The sequence below is a fragment of the Protobothrops mucrosquamatus genome, unplaced genomic scaffold (assembly GCF_001527695.2).
Source record: "Protobothrops mucrosquamatus isolate PMUCROS unplaced genomic scaffold, P.Mucros_1.0 scaffold5294, whole genome shotgun sequence".
NCBI classification, from domain to species: Eukaryota; Metazoa; Chordata; class Lepidosauria; order Squamata; family Viperidae; genus Protobothrops; species Protobothrops mucrosquamatus.
In genome coordinates this window covers 10138-23780 of record NW_015391160.1, presented here as the reverse complement: position 1 = coordinate 23780, position 13643 = coordinate 10138, and the positions used below count along the sequence as shown (strand labels likewise).

The following is a 13643-nucleotide window of genomic DNA, read 5'->3' as shown; positions in this document are numbered from 1 at the left end:
AAGAAAGAAGAATAAACAAAACGATGCTACTTAGTTGGCAACTAAAACCTGGAGAGTTATACTGTCAACTAACTTGTTACTGATTTCTCTCTTGGCTTTGTTTTTTTTTCTGTTTTCCTAACTCATCTTTCTAATTGTTCCTTGTTGGGTGGCCAACCCTTTAATCCAGGGGTATAAAACTGCCAGACCACGAGCCAGTTGCATCATGTGGAGGCCACGCCCACCCCAGCACCGGAAATACAAAAAAAGTCACGATACGTCGTGACAGGTCACTTGACGCGGTGAGTTTGACACCCATGCTTTAATCTGTTTTCATTTTGCTTGGATTTAGTCTTATCCACTCCCACTGCATACATGCTACAGTACTTTTTAATTGCTGTCCACCCACATGGAAAACTAAATCCCAAAGTTATCCCAGCTGGCATTGAATTTCTAATGCTACACACATGAAACACTTGTAAAGAAAAAGACTTCTGTACTGCTCACCAAAGAGAATGAGCACTATCCAACAGCATGTCATGAAAACTGGGTAAGTGATTGTTGAAAAAAGGATAGCATGGTAGAGAGAAAATGGGAAAGAGGTAAGCAAAGATTTGGATGGCCTATTTGTTGTTACCAAATTGACTATTATAAACAACACCTCTGTGATCAGGTTACCAATCCTTCCTACATTATACCACTGAGGAAGCTCAGTCAAATGAAGCAGTAATAAAAGTGAGGAAGAATCCTCATTGTGCCATAGGATTTCAGGAGGTATTTAGCCTTGTTCATATGATGGAGGCGGTCTAAGGAAAGAAACAAGTGAAGTAGTTAAATGTCTATGACATTGGCCCACCGCAGGCATAGTGGAGCATCTGAGGGCAAATGATTGCGACGGATCTCATTCCCATCCAGCCTCAAGACTTGTAGCTTGGAAAAATTCATGATGTCTACGAAGCTGCAAAAACTCTTGATGTTGAATTCTGGGAACAAAAAGAAAGAATTATGTGTCTCTTACACTTTTCTTTTATGTAGCTTAAGAATTAGGTATTACATTCTTATCAACAAAGGCAAATCTCATTAGCTCGGATCCCCTATATGTAACTCCAGGGATTAGCTAGTTCAAAGGGAGTTTCAGTTACTCTAAAGACATAAATCAGCATTCCTCAACTAATGCCTTCCAGAACTGTTGGGTTAAGCCTCAAAATTCCCTAAGCCAGTATGGATTTTGGACATTCTCTTTGCGTATTTTAGACCTTGAGGTCCAGTAGGTCTGCAAGGCAACAATGGCATTGTGGGCTGTGATGTAAGGTAAGATTACTAGTCTCCCTATGTATTGGGTAGAGATTGAAGAAGCAACAAATATAAAATGAGCTGTGGCTGGCCTTTAACTATTGCTGCAAGATTTAGGCTGCATATGTCTGGATGACCATCAGATGGCAGAAAAGAGGTCAGTGTATATCTTTGTTGCCATCTAGAGGTTAGTCAGCATTTTCAGCCCAAATACGATAGCTCTATTTTTCATGTAATAATAACATTTCTGATCCAGATTTTATTGGGCTAAGCAGTGCATCCCTAGCTGCAAAGTTGGAGGTAGCTAGGATTTTAACATTTAAACCATTTTCATGGAATCATAGAAAAATTATTTGAATTGTATAATATACCATTATAAATCCCAAAAATCTGAGACTAGGATAATTTTCTTTTATAATTATTTTCATCATGAAAGCCGAATTGTGCCATTTTCCTTTAATGGTATTAATCTACCTATTCAAAGCAATTCTTATTAATAGGTGACTAAAGCATGTCTAAATAAATAAGTTAAATTTAATGGAAGGCTTTTATCACAAACATAGAATTGAAAATTTAAAGGCAGCCTTTAGGTCATCATATACAATTTTCATACGATGTAAAAGTAAAAATCTCCTTTGAGTTAAATTGACTCCTGGTGACTACCTGGATTTAGCCCTGTTTTTGTGGCCACAGTATAGACAGGTTGGGGAATTCTGGAAGTTGAAGTCCACATATCTTAAAGTTGCCAAGGTTAAAAAACACTGGTATTATTCCAAGATCGTTTTTATCACTTGTCAAATCAGAAATAGGCCATGAATTTCTAAGAAGCATTCAAAAAAGCTGATGAAAATAATTAAGAAAAGAATATTAAAATTACAAGAAATCCATTTAAAACCAAAGTTGAAAGAAACTATCACCACAATGGGTCAGAGGTAATTTAAAATACCATTTAAATAAACCGAGGGGGACAAAATGAAAAGAAGAAAATCAACAAGCTTTACTTTAAGACCTGAAAATTGAGCTAGGCAGCAGTCAGGCTTTGGAGCTGTTACTGAAAAGCCATTTTGTGCGTAGCTTGGGTTCTGGGGAGAAATAAATAATTTAGTGGGAAACTTCTTGTTCTTTTAGATCAGGGGTGTCAAACTCGCAACGTCACATGACATATCGCGACATATTGTGACTTTTTTTTGCCATTGCTGATAATAGGGTGGGTCCGGTTTCGCTATGATGCATCCAGCCCGCGGGCCGGCAGTTTGAAACCCCTGTTTTAGATCAAGTGATATATTGTGGGAGCAGTGTTTTATTAGAGTACTTCCATGAAAAAAAAAACCTCAGAGTTTTAAATAATTTATTATTTTCTCATTTACTCTTCTATTTTCTTTTGGATTGGTTTTAGTTTTTAAATTATTTGGGCAAGAATCTCTTTGTGGTTTTAATCTATCAGTAACCTATACCAGGGGTCTTCAAACTTGTCCCTTTTATGACTTGTGGACTTCAACTCCCAGAATTCCTCAGCCAGGCACCTGGCTGTGGAATTCTGGGAGTTGAAGTCCACAAGTCATAAAAAGGACAAGTTTGAAGACCCCGGACCTATGCTATACTACTAATGTTGATGGCTACTGCATAAACTTCATAAGTAATTGGGAGATACATGTATTGTGTTGCCCAAAGATCACAGAGATCTTGAAGAATAAAAGTAACCCAGAAGCTCTCTGTCTAAGAACTAGTCTTGTTTTCTTCTCTGCCATTCTTAAGTGATTATTCTTACAGTGAGATTCTGAAGGCTTCCAAGGCAGATTGATAGATAGATATATGCTGGAGGAAATAAGTTGTATTGTTCCTTTTAAGCAGCCAGAGGGCATTCAAAGCCTAGTTATTTGAAACAGATTCTACCCTTAATCAAGCTTGATTCCTGGTAATTGGGTAGACAAATCCTTGCAGTTTTCTTGCTAAGATTTCAGAAATGATTTGCCAGTGAATCCTTCCTAAGGCTGACTGTCCCAAAGTCACCCAGCTGCCTTCATACCTAACGTGGGACTAGAACTCACAGGATTGCAGGAACTGGGTACAGGTAGTCCTCAATGTACGACCACAATTGAGCCCAAAATTTCTGTTGCTAAGGAAGACAGTTGTTAAGTGAGTTTTGCCCCATTTTACGACCTTTCTTGCCACAGTTGTTAAGTGAATCACTGCAGTTGTCAACATGGTTGTTAAGTGAACCTGTTTTCCCCATTGACTTTGCTTGGCAGAAGGTTGCAAAGGGTGATATAGAGATACTGCAACCATCATAAATATGAATCAGTTGCCAAGTGTTTGAATTTGGATGACGTGATCATGGGGATGCTGCAATGGTCATAAGTGTGAAAAATGGTCATAAGTCACTTTTTTCATTGCCATTGTAATTTCAGATGGTCACTAAAGGACTACCTATATATCTAGTCTAATGAAGAGAAGGACTAGTGGTGACATGATAATAATCTTTCAATATCTAAGGGGCTGCCACAAAGAAGAGGGAGTCAACCTATTCTCCAAAGCATCTGAAGAAGCAATGGATGGAATCTTATCAAAGAGAGAAGCAACCTAGAATTAAGGAGAAATTTCCTGACAGTGAGAACAATTCATTAGTGAAATGGTTTGCCTTCAGATGTTGTGGGTGTTCCATCACTGGAGGCTTTAAGAAGACATTGGTCAGCCATTTATCTGACATGATATAGGGTCTTCTGTTTGAGTAGGGGCTTGGACTAGATGACCTCCAAGGTCCCTTCCCACTCTGCTATTCTGTTATTCTCTAACCTCCAATCCCTTTGTATTGTATAAATCAGTCAGTGTGTAGGTTAATTCTGCTACATTCTTTTTACATTTAAATTTGACTTAGGTAAAAAAGTTATTTGTTGTTGATGGTAATGAAGAGGAAGAATGAAATATGCTTTACCGATCTTTAGCCTTCCACTTTCTACAAATAGTCAAGCCAATCTTGGCCTCATCATGGTTCTAGTGAAGATAAACCAATGCCATGGCCTGGAAACCTCACTTGTCCTTTAAATATCATTCGGTAGTCAAACCACATTGACTACATGATGGCTGAATGGTTTCTAAAAGAAAGACCATCAGCTGCATGTCAAAGCAGCAACATTCAAAACTGAGAACATATTTAAAAGGTAAAACGTAAGGAAGAGCAGCAGTCATCAGGAGTGGGAATATTATAACTTCAATTTGCTTTATAATGGCATATTGAAGTAGAGCAATTTTTTTTTGCTTCCATAGTAAACTGTAATGGGATGTGTAAAAACACCAATGAAACAAGTTCCCAATTCTATTTTATCAAACTGCTGTTATTTTAGTGTATGTGCAGAACTCTGCATGTTACTATAGAATCACCAGAGAAAGTAGAATAGTAACTCATACCATCTGTTAAGCCTCTGTTGCCCGCAATGATATGCAGGAGTTGGGAAAAGGTCTGAAATGGGAAGCAGGCATTCCTTTTTAAGAGAGCTGAGAGTTTTTGGAGCCTGAGTTGCTACACACTGCTGTATTTTTGCAGTATTACAGGCCTTGGGCCAAATGGTTCTGGCTGATTTTTGGAAACAAATTGCCTGCAAAGCCTGTTTGCCCGAATCCACAGTAGTATCCTACAGTATTTGCAGCACAAAAAGCACTTATGTGCTGTTTTCAAAATGCCTTCATCCTTCTGAAAGGACTATTTTTTTTGTCTCTAGCCTTCAAATTTTCAATTCAGCGTCTTAGCTGAGATTAGAGTTTGAACTCTGCAGATGAGTCAAAATGAAAATGGGTGAAAGAAAATTGACTATTTTTCATTTGAAAGGCCTAAAGAACAACAACAAAAAAGATTCTGCGTAAGAGATAAAAGTCCGCATTACCTTAAAAGTCTAGCAACTTTCAGGTCTATACGCAGCACTAATTTTGCTCCTGTGTCTTCTTGTTCTGGTGTTTTTCTTTTTTTACTTTGGGGAAGAAAAAAAAAGCATCTGTCTTATGAAAAAAATGTTAAAAATACTTCAAAGGTTAACTACAGAACTCCTTGAAAAATGAAGGAATCCAAAAAAAGGAATCTGGAGAAACAATTTAATTGTCTGTCACAAAGAGCCAGAGATTTGAAGAAAAGTTTGAAACTGGCAAAGCTGTCTTAACTTTCTCCCTGACTTGATGATACCTTTTTAGACCCTGACAGGCGTAAACCTGATAAATGCAACAGGTACATGGATTCAGAGGATTTTAAATATTGATATACAATTGAGATCAAAGGTTTTTCTTTTGGGATTGATGGAAAACAGTTGGGAAAAAAAAAGTCATGAGCTTTGTTTTCTACAGGACAACCGCAGCAAGATTATTGTAAGATGGAAAGATTCAGCACTACTGATAATGAAGGAATAGTTGGAAAGATGGTAGAATTTGCCAAGATGGCTGAATTGACTTCTTTGCTTCTAGAAAAGACATAAATAGACAACAAAAGACATCAATATTGATGATTAGACAAACTAGATTAGAGAAAGAAGAGAGAGATGTTGTAACCATAGAATAGGGGTCTTCAAACTTGTCCCTTTTATGACTTGTAGACTTCAACTCCCAGAATTCCTCAGCCAGCATGCTGGCTGAGGAATTCTGGGAGTTGAAGTCCACAAGTCATAAAAGGGACAAGTTTGAAGACCCCTGCCATAGAATAAGAGGCAAGTTTATAATTGTACTTATTACTGCTTTCAGGATGAATTGAAGCTACTTTTTTGTATACCCTTTCTTTCTTTTCTACTTTTATTTTAGTTTTTCCCTTTCTTGCATTTTTAGCTTTTTTCATTTTTTTTCTTATTTTCTATTAGTTGTGTTACTTTTTCATTTTCTTTTTTTAAATTCTTGAATAAAAATTACACATACATACATAGATAAATACAACAGGTGAGAACCAAGAAAAACTAGGAGGGCACAGTTAATGAAATTCATAATCAGCAAAGACGTGGGAATAACTCCAAAGTGATTTGGGGTAAAAAGACTTTATTTTAGAGCTGGTGCCACTCTGGAAATGAAAGCTTAGTTAGAGGTTGCCACAGAATGCCTACTCAGCACTCAAGCGTACCCAAATTAAAAAAGGGGGGGGATATAGTGAGAGATCTTGATAAATTCTAATGATACGTCTAAGATTTTGTCAGCATCTTGTGCTACATTTTGGATCTTTGACAGGGACTGGTGCAGACAGACCTCTGATGTAAAACGTCCCTAATCTTCAATTTACCTGCAAAGGATCTCACAAATTGTGGATAGAAGTTCCACTGGTTAGAAGTTATAATCCTTAGAAGAAGAATCTGAATTATGCCATCAGTTTAAGATTTAGCTAATGATTATCTCATTGAATTTTTGAAAGGTGGTTTTCTAAAACCAGCAAAAATTGCAGTGTGATTGTGCTATGATTTGTGCTAGGACATCTGTAATTGTAAAAGATGATTGCATGTTAAAAGGATATTCTTATATTGGCTTCAGGCTTTTGTACTTCCTGATGGATAGAAATGCTTCTGAGTACAGTTTGTTAAAAAATACATTGAAACTGATTTCTACGGTCCATAATTAGTTTGAAGTCTTGCTTTATCAACTAATTACACTAAGAATATGCTATAATCTCCTTTGTTTAGATAAAATGGGACTCGGCAAACTCAAGCTTCAGATTTTCTCACCTTCTCTGTGAACGTACGGCTTATTTTGGCTTATCCGCCTAACAATATACCAGGAGTGGGTAAATGACGTGGTGGTGATTGGGCTGTATTCCAGTGGACAGAGCCAGGATTAAATCTCGTGTGCTACATGTAAAACATATGATCTTGTGCACTCAGATCTCACATTCACAGATATACACATTTGTACATAATCCCATTGTCACACTAATATAAATCTATTAATACACTTTTTATTTTCTCTCTCTTGATTTCTCGCCTTTTTTCCACATAAGCATTCAAACACATACACACAAACTGAACAAGGATGATCTCGCAGCAGGAAAGCCTTTAACTTTTTTTTCTCTCTCTCTCTTTCTCACCCCCCCCCCAGTGATCCAGTGCAAGGTACTAGAGCTACTTTGCAGGGGTTTGCGGCAGTGGTGGGATTCAAATATGTGAACAACCGGTTCTCTGTGTGGATGCCGCTTCCGGAAGTCCATTCTGGGCCTGGGCAACAAAAAAATTAGCTACTGGTTCTACCGAAGTGGTGCGAATTGGCTGAATCCCACCACTGGTTTGCGGGGGGTGGTGGTGGTGGTGTTTAACTATTTTGGTTGTACTGGAATCACTGAGACACAACTATAATTAGCAACAGGGGAACAGGAGTGTCCAAATGATCTGGACAGTGGAAAAAAGATGCTGAACTCCCAGGGGTCAGAGTTCAAGTAAATGAAGCTATACTTGATATGCCTTTATAAGGCAAAGTAGTAAATAACCTTATGTTAGCCTCAGTTAGAGATAAAGAAATAATTAAAACAAGCCAGACTGCTGTCTCTTCTTCAAGAGGTGCAAGAGACCCACAGCCTATGGCGGATTTGTCACTAAGCTTGGAATGCAACTTAACCAAATATTTTCTCCAACTCAAAATTATTGTTTTTTACCTGTTGTAGGTATCTCATTTATACAGAGCCAAACATTCTACAAGAATCCTTTTTATCAAGCCTATAAAATGTTATTCCAATCAGAATTTCAAAGCAGTTACAATATTTAAAAACAGTTAACAGAGCTCTGTACATGCATATTTAAAGCTCCATTTGAATTTAGTAAAGATTATTCTCAGACAAATAGATATAACACATTCTTAACACATTCTTAATCTGGTGTAAATCTCATTTGCATTCCTGGAGTTTCCTATTAAACCAACATATGATAACACTCAAAACTATGTCAGAAAGATCACAGTGTGTTATTAACTTGATCTTTCTAATGTTTGCCACCATTGATCAGTGAAAAAAAATGAATGGACTATACACTGAACATTAATCATTTTAAGATTAGGAAATAACTTTAGACTTTTAGCTCTCTTTCTTATCTTGCTTCTACTTATGCTGTCATTTTTACTTACTTAATTCACCCATCATAAGAGAATCCAGTCCTTTTTAGCTACTAAGCATTGTTTTTTTAAAAAAACTTCTTTACCTACACTAATTTCTTTTTGAAATAGGAGTATGTCACTGGTATACACGATGACTGGAATTATGTCATAAAATGCTAAGTGCTAAAAAGTCAAACTATAGTTCCCCTTAAAGCAAACCTGCCACTGGATATCAACGGTTACTTTGATCTTAGCAAATATCAAAAGAATTTTAAATGGCTGAAGAAAATGAGTATTGCCTTCCAACACATTAGAGTAGCAGTATCAGGAACTACACGGTCTGTATTACTTTGAAACTCTGCTCCCCCTCTTTCCAGTTGTGTTTCTTTTCTGATGACAGTGATGTTGAATGACCTTTTCTTGTGTCAGAGGTATTGGCTGATGGAAAATAGCTTCTCTTGCCCACAGCAAATCTGTTGTTCTTTGATTCCTTCATTCTTAGCCATCCTCCTTCTCATGAAGGGCCTATTTAAATATACAGGTAGTCCTTGACTTACAATCGGTCGTTTAGTGACCATTAGAAGTTATGACTGACCCAAAAAAAGGAGACGTATGACTTGGATTTGAAGTTCCAATGGTCAGGCTACCTTTGCAATCATGTGACTGAACTTTGGGCACTCAGCATTGTGGCTGCATTTATGGCCACTTGCAGTATTTTACTATCATGTGACTACATTTTACAATGGTGTTAGCTTGCTTAATGACTTTAGCATTTGCTTAACTCTTATGTTAAGCAAAGCAAGAGAGGCATGGTGGTGCAGTGGTTAGAATGCAATATTGCAGGCTAATTCTGCTCACTGCCAGGAGTTCGATCCTGACCAGCTCAAGGTTGACTCAGCCTTCCATCCTTGCAAGGTCGGTAAAATGAGGACCCAGATTGTTGCGGGCAATATGCTGACTCTCTAAACTGCTTAGAGAGGGCTGTAGAGGGCTGTTTGGATCGGTATATAAGTCTAAGTGTTATTGCTATGTTCACTTAATGATTGCCACCAAAAGGTCATAAATTTGGGTTGGTCCCATGACTATTGTGACATATGACCATAATAGCCAAACTCCATTATGGTTGTATGTCAAGGTAGTCCTTGACTCATGACTGTAATTGGGATCGGAACATCCATTACTAAGCGATGCAGTTGTTAAGTAAACCATCATACGATTGCATCTGATTTTACAAACCTTTTTTTGCCATAGTTGTTAAATGAATCACACAGTCATTAAGTGAAGCCAGCTTTCCTCATTTAACTTCACTTGTCAAAAGTTGGCTGGGCATGTTGCAAATGGTGATCACATGACCCCAGGGCACTGCAAGTTTCGTAAATACACACCAGTAGCCAAACATTTAAATTATGATCATGGACCATGAGGAGGCTGCAATGGTCGTAAGTGCAAGAACCATTATAACTTTGGGGACCTTGGTGCTCTCTGAACTTTGTTGCTTTCTTGCAGACATTCCATTACTAAACTAGGTAACATCATCAGTGTAGCGAATGATCATCAAATGAATGGTTGTAAATTGAGAACTATCTGTTGCAGACTTTGGAGAACATAGAATATTCCTTAAACTGAAAAAACAAGAGAGGAATTGACCCCGTTGCTTTCTGGTTTCAATTTCCTGTACTGTCATTTTGTGCTTTAACCAAAACAGTGGCTAATTAAAGAGAAAATGTTTTCTTCTCCCCAAGGGGGAAAAAAAGGGCAGTTGTGTGAGTGAGAAGTATGTCCTTATGAATCTGTTTTAAAACACCTCCCCCTCCCCAAATTGTTCCAGGCTGTTTAATGTACTTTCTAACTAAGGATAGGAGAACTGCCCCCTTTTCTTCCTCATTATCATATGGGAAAAACTTCCAGTAGAGGAGAAAGTCAAATTGATTGTCAATTTTCAAGAGCTTCCAGCAGCTTTGCTGGATGCCCCCTTTGGGTTCACAACCAGCAGCCAACTCCCCTCCCCCCCTGCTCTTTAGGCTGCTTTGTGAGAATGCTGTAAGTTCTCAGGAACAAAGCATCAGGTTTCAGGCACCACTTTCTGCAACAGGAACTTTGGGGGTAATCTTCCTTCTCTACTCATTGCCGTAACAAGGAACAACTGAAATATATTTCAATTGCTCATATAACAAGCCTTATCTCATATCAAAATTAGACTGCACCTCTGTCTAGTAACCTCCAGTCTCTCTTTCATTTGCAAATGCCCCATGTTTTCCTAGTACTTTGATTTTATCAAAGAAAAGCCATTAAGGAGGCAGAGGTGGGATAAATGTACCACGATTTCTGAACATTGCATCCAAGAAAGCAGCTGATATTCTTTTACCTACCATAATTGTGATCATTTCACAACAGCTTATCCACCCAGTCTATCCCGCTTCAATGCCACCCCATACTAGCTCATAGTTCAGAATACGAAAGCTCACCATTTATTTTGTTCCCTTGAAGATAAAGATTTTCAAGGCTTGTACTGACTCGTGGGATCTTCTGAAGCTGGTTGTAAGAGAGGTCAAGTTCCAGAATGCTGCTAGTATTGAAAGCATTTGGGGAGAGACCTTCATTTGTCAGGATGTTGTGAGACATTCGTACATACAGCAATTTAGGGGAGATCTTGAAGTAATCATCAGGGACTGTATTTATGTGATTGTGCTCCAAATAGAGTTGCTCTAAGGAGCTTGGAAGCCCACCAGGGACTCTTGTGAGGTGATTGTAGCTCAAATCTGCAAGGATCAGAGAGTTTAACCACTTGAGATTTGATCCTATCTCTTGGATATGGTTGTGGCTGAGATACAAGGCAGTGAGGTTCTCTAAGCCTTCAAGGGCATTGGATGGGATCTTGGAGATCTGATTATAAGCCAGGTGAAGCTCTTTCAGTGACTGTGGCAAAGGGTGAGGCACTTTGGTCAGGTTGTTATGGTCAAGGTACAGCCTTTCTAGATTCTTGAGCTTGGCAAAGACCCTCTTGCCCATTTTCTCACTGGTTATTTGATTGCCGTGCAGTGCTAACCACTCGAGCTTGGTTGCATTGTCAAAGGCTCCCTCTTGGATTGCCACAATTTGGTTATTCTGGAAGTAGGCATATTTCATCCGAGAAGGCACAAATGGAAGATACTTAAGATTTCGAGTATCACAATACAAGGCAGAAGAGAAATGAGGGGGGCATTCACATTCTTGAGGACATTCCTTAGAAACAGGTGGTTCAGGGACAGGCTCTCCAACATAGGATCCAACTGGCTCAGAAGAGTAAGAAGAATAGGGGGGAATCTCATCTTCGTAATATGGTGAATAGCTGTAGGAAGATTGGCTGCGTAAATATTGCTGTAGCCAGAATATGTCCTCGTAGTGATCTTCATATTGGCTCAAGGATATTCCACAGAAGCCAACTAGGATCAAAACAGAAGCCCAGTGCATTGTGCCGCAAACTTTGGTTTAACCTATAAAGAGTACAGTAAGAAAAAAGAGAGAGAAAAAAACAACCATCAAAAATATTAACTCAAGAAAACAAAGCAGCAATAGCAATAGCACTTAGACTTATATACTGCTTCATAGTGTTTTAGTAAGCGGTTTACAGTGTTAGCATATTGCCTCCCAAAATCTGGGGCCTTAGTTTACCAATCTCAGAAGAATGGAAAGTTGAGCCAACCTTGAACTTGTCAGGATCGAACTCCTGGCAGTAAGCAGAGTTAGCCTGCAATGCTGCATTCTAACCACTCTACCACCACAGCTCCATACTAATTAGCAGCTGTTAATGTGTATAAAAGGGACTGAGATCACTTATGAGTTAAACATACATGCTTTTCATACATACTAGTCTGAGTCAGGTTTATGGGACCACTAAAAGCAATTATTAGATTTTTAATGTCAGGCATAGAGACTTCAATTTGCAAGACTTATAAGATCTTCCAGGCAAAACCAACTTTGAGAAGTATATAATTCCCTTCTTTGTAGATGTAGGAGATGACCAGGCTGAGCCTGAGGGAGAGATCAAATGAGTCATCAGTCACCCACAAGAGTGACTGACCCACATGGTCCTACCCACCTTGAATTCCTTTGGTTCTTATCTCCCGTTAATTTCCCTTGGCCGTTAGTAGTTCAGATTCTTGTAGAGAGCTCAAGCTTACAATAAATCTTTATACCCATTTGAACTGTCTGGATTTTCTGATTTCCCTGGCACTTGACATTAAGCTCAGATTAAAAGCAAATAATCAATATAACAATTTCAACAGCGACATCCCAATCAATCCATGGGAAAATATAAAACAAAAAAAAAACCTTGGGAATACCACATTCAATACGTATATTAGGACTGTATTTTAAAAATGATCCAAGAAGAGTAGACTAAAATCATTTTCTCAGTATCTTGGTTTTACATGCATGCACACAGATACACTGGATATGATAGAAAGAGAGCATTGTGTTGTAGTCTATCCAATTTTTAGAAAAAAGAATTTTGATCCAAGAATTTTTCTCATATTGCCTTTCTTCTTTACTCTCTGTATTTCCATGTAAATATCTATGATTTTATCGATGTAGAATGTAGCAGACCAACAAAACAGCCTGTTAAGATGCTGAACTCACCAACTTTCTGTAGAGCAGTAGTTCTCAACCTTTTTAATGCCGTGACCCCAACTGGTCGTAAGTCGAGGACTAAACCGGTCGTAAGTCGAGGACTAAACCAATCGTAAGTCGAGGACTAAACCGGTCGTAAGTCGAGGACTACCCAACCGGTCGTAAGTCGAGGACTTTCCCTGCTCGGGAGCGCCACGCATGCGTGGTTCCGCACCCTGCGCAGGCCGACCACCAGCTGGCCCAGCCCAAGGGAGGTAAGGCACCCGCCGGAAAAGGGGGAAAAAATGGCGGACAAAAAAAATGGCAGACAAAAAAAATGGTGGACAGCCTTGCTTGGCGACCCCCGCGAAATGGTCGATCGACCCCAAATGGGGTCCCGACCCACAGGTTGAGAACCACTGTAGTGTAGAGGGAGTGAACTCTCCTGAACACAACCACTGAATGAAAATCTATGGATGCAGTAAGTGCAGAGTAAGTGGCAGAGAACTAAGCAGGCTTCATCATTCTTTTGTTCACAGCAGAGGAGGTTATATCTTAAAGAGCAAGTAAGATTTGCCCTTTCTTTCACTATTGTTACATTGCACATCTCTTCACTCACATAATTTCCTGGAGTTCCTTGGAAACGAAGATGCTCCTTGGATGTGCAACTGATGGAAAACTCCTCAGGAGCAATTACATCCAACACCTTAGCCATCTTCTTTTTCCACCTGGCAACCAGATGGAAAATTAAT

The 13643-nt window shown here is 38.8% G+C and overlaps 1 protein-coding gene across 1 annotated transcript; it reads right to left on the bottom strand.

The window, feature by feature from the left end:
* Positions 1–311: 311 nt before the first annotated feature.
* FMOD (fibromodulin) lies at positions 312–11776 on the bottom strand. The gene is made up of 2 exons (XM_015829038.1): positions 10770–11776; positions 312–962 (listed from the first exon to the last, which is right to left on the bottom strand). Exons 1-2 carry the CDS (start codon positions 11752–11754, stop codon positions 811–813), a joined length of 1137 nt encoding a protein of 378 aa, XP_015684524.1. The 5' UTR covers positions 11755–11776; the 3' UTR covers positions 312–810.
* Between the last annotated feature and the right edge of the window lie 1867 nt (positions 11777–13643).

Bases quoted from the DNA above. Each gene is read 5' to 3' on its own strand.
- FMOD (XM_015829038.1), bottom strand. From the start codon at position 11,754: ATGCACTGGGCTTCTGTTTTGATCCTAGTTGGCTTCTGTGGAATATCC. The intron at 963-10,769 runs GTGAGCTTTCGT...TTTTGTTCCCAG, and splicing joins TCAAGGGAACAAAATAAATG to AATTCAACATCAAGAGTTTT.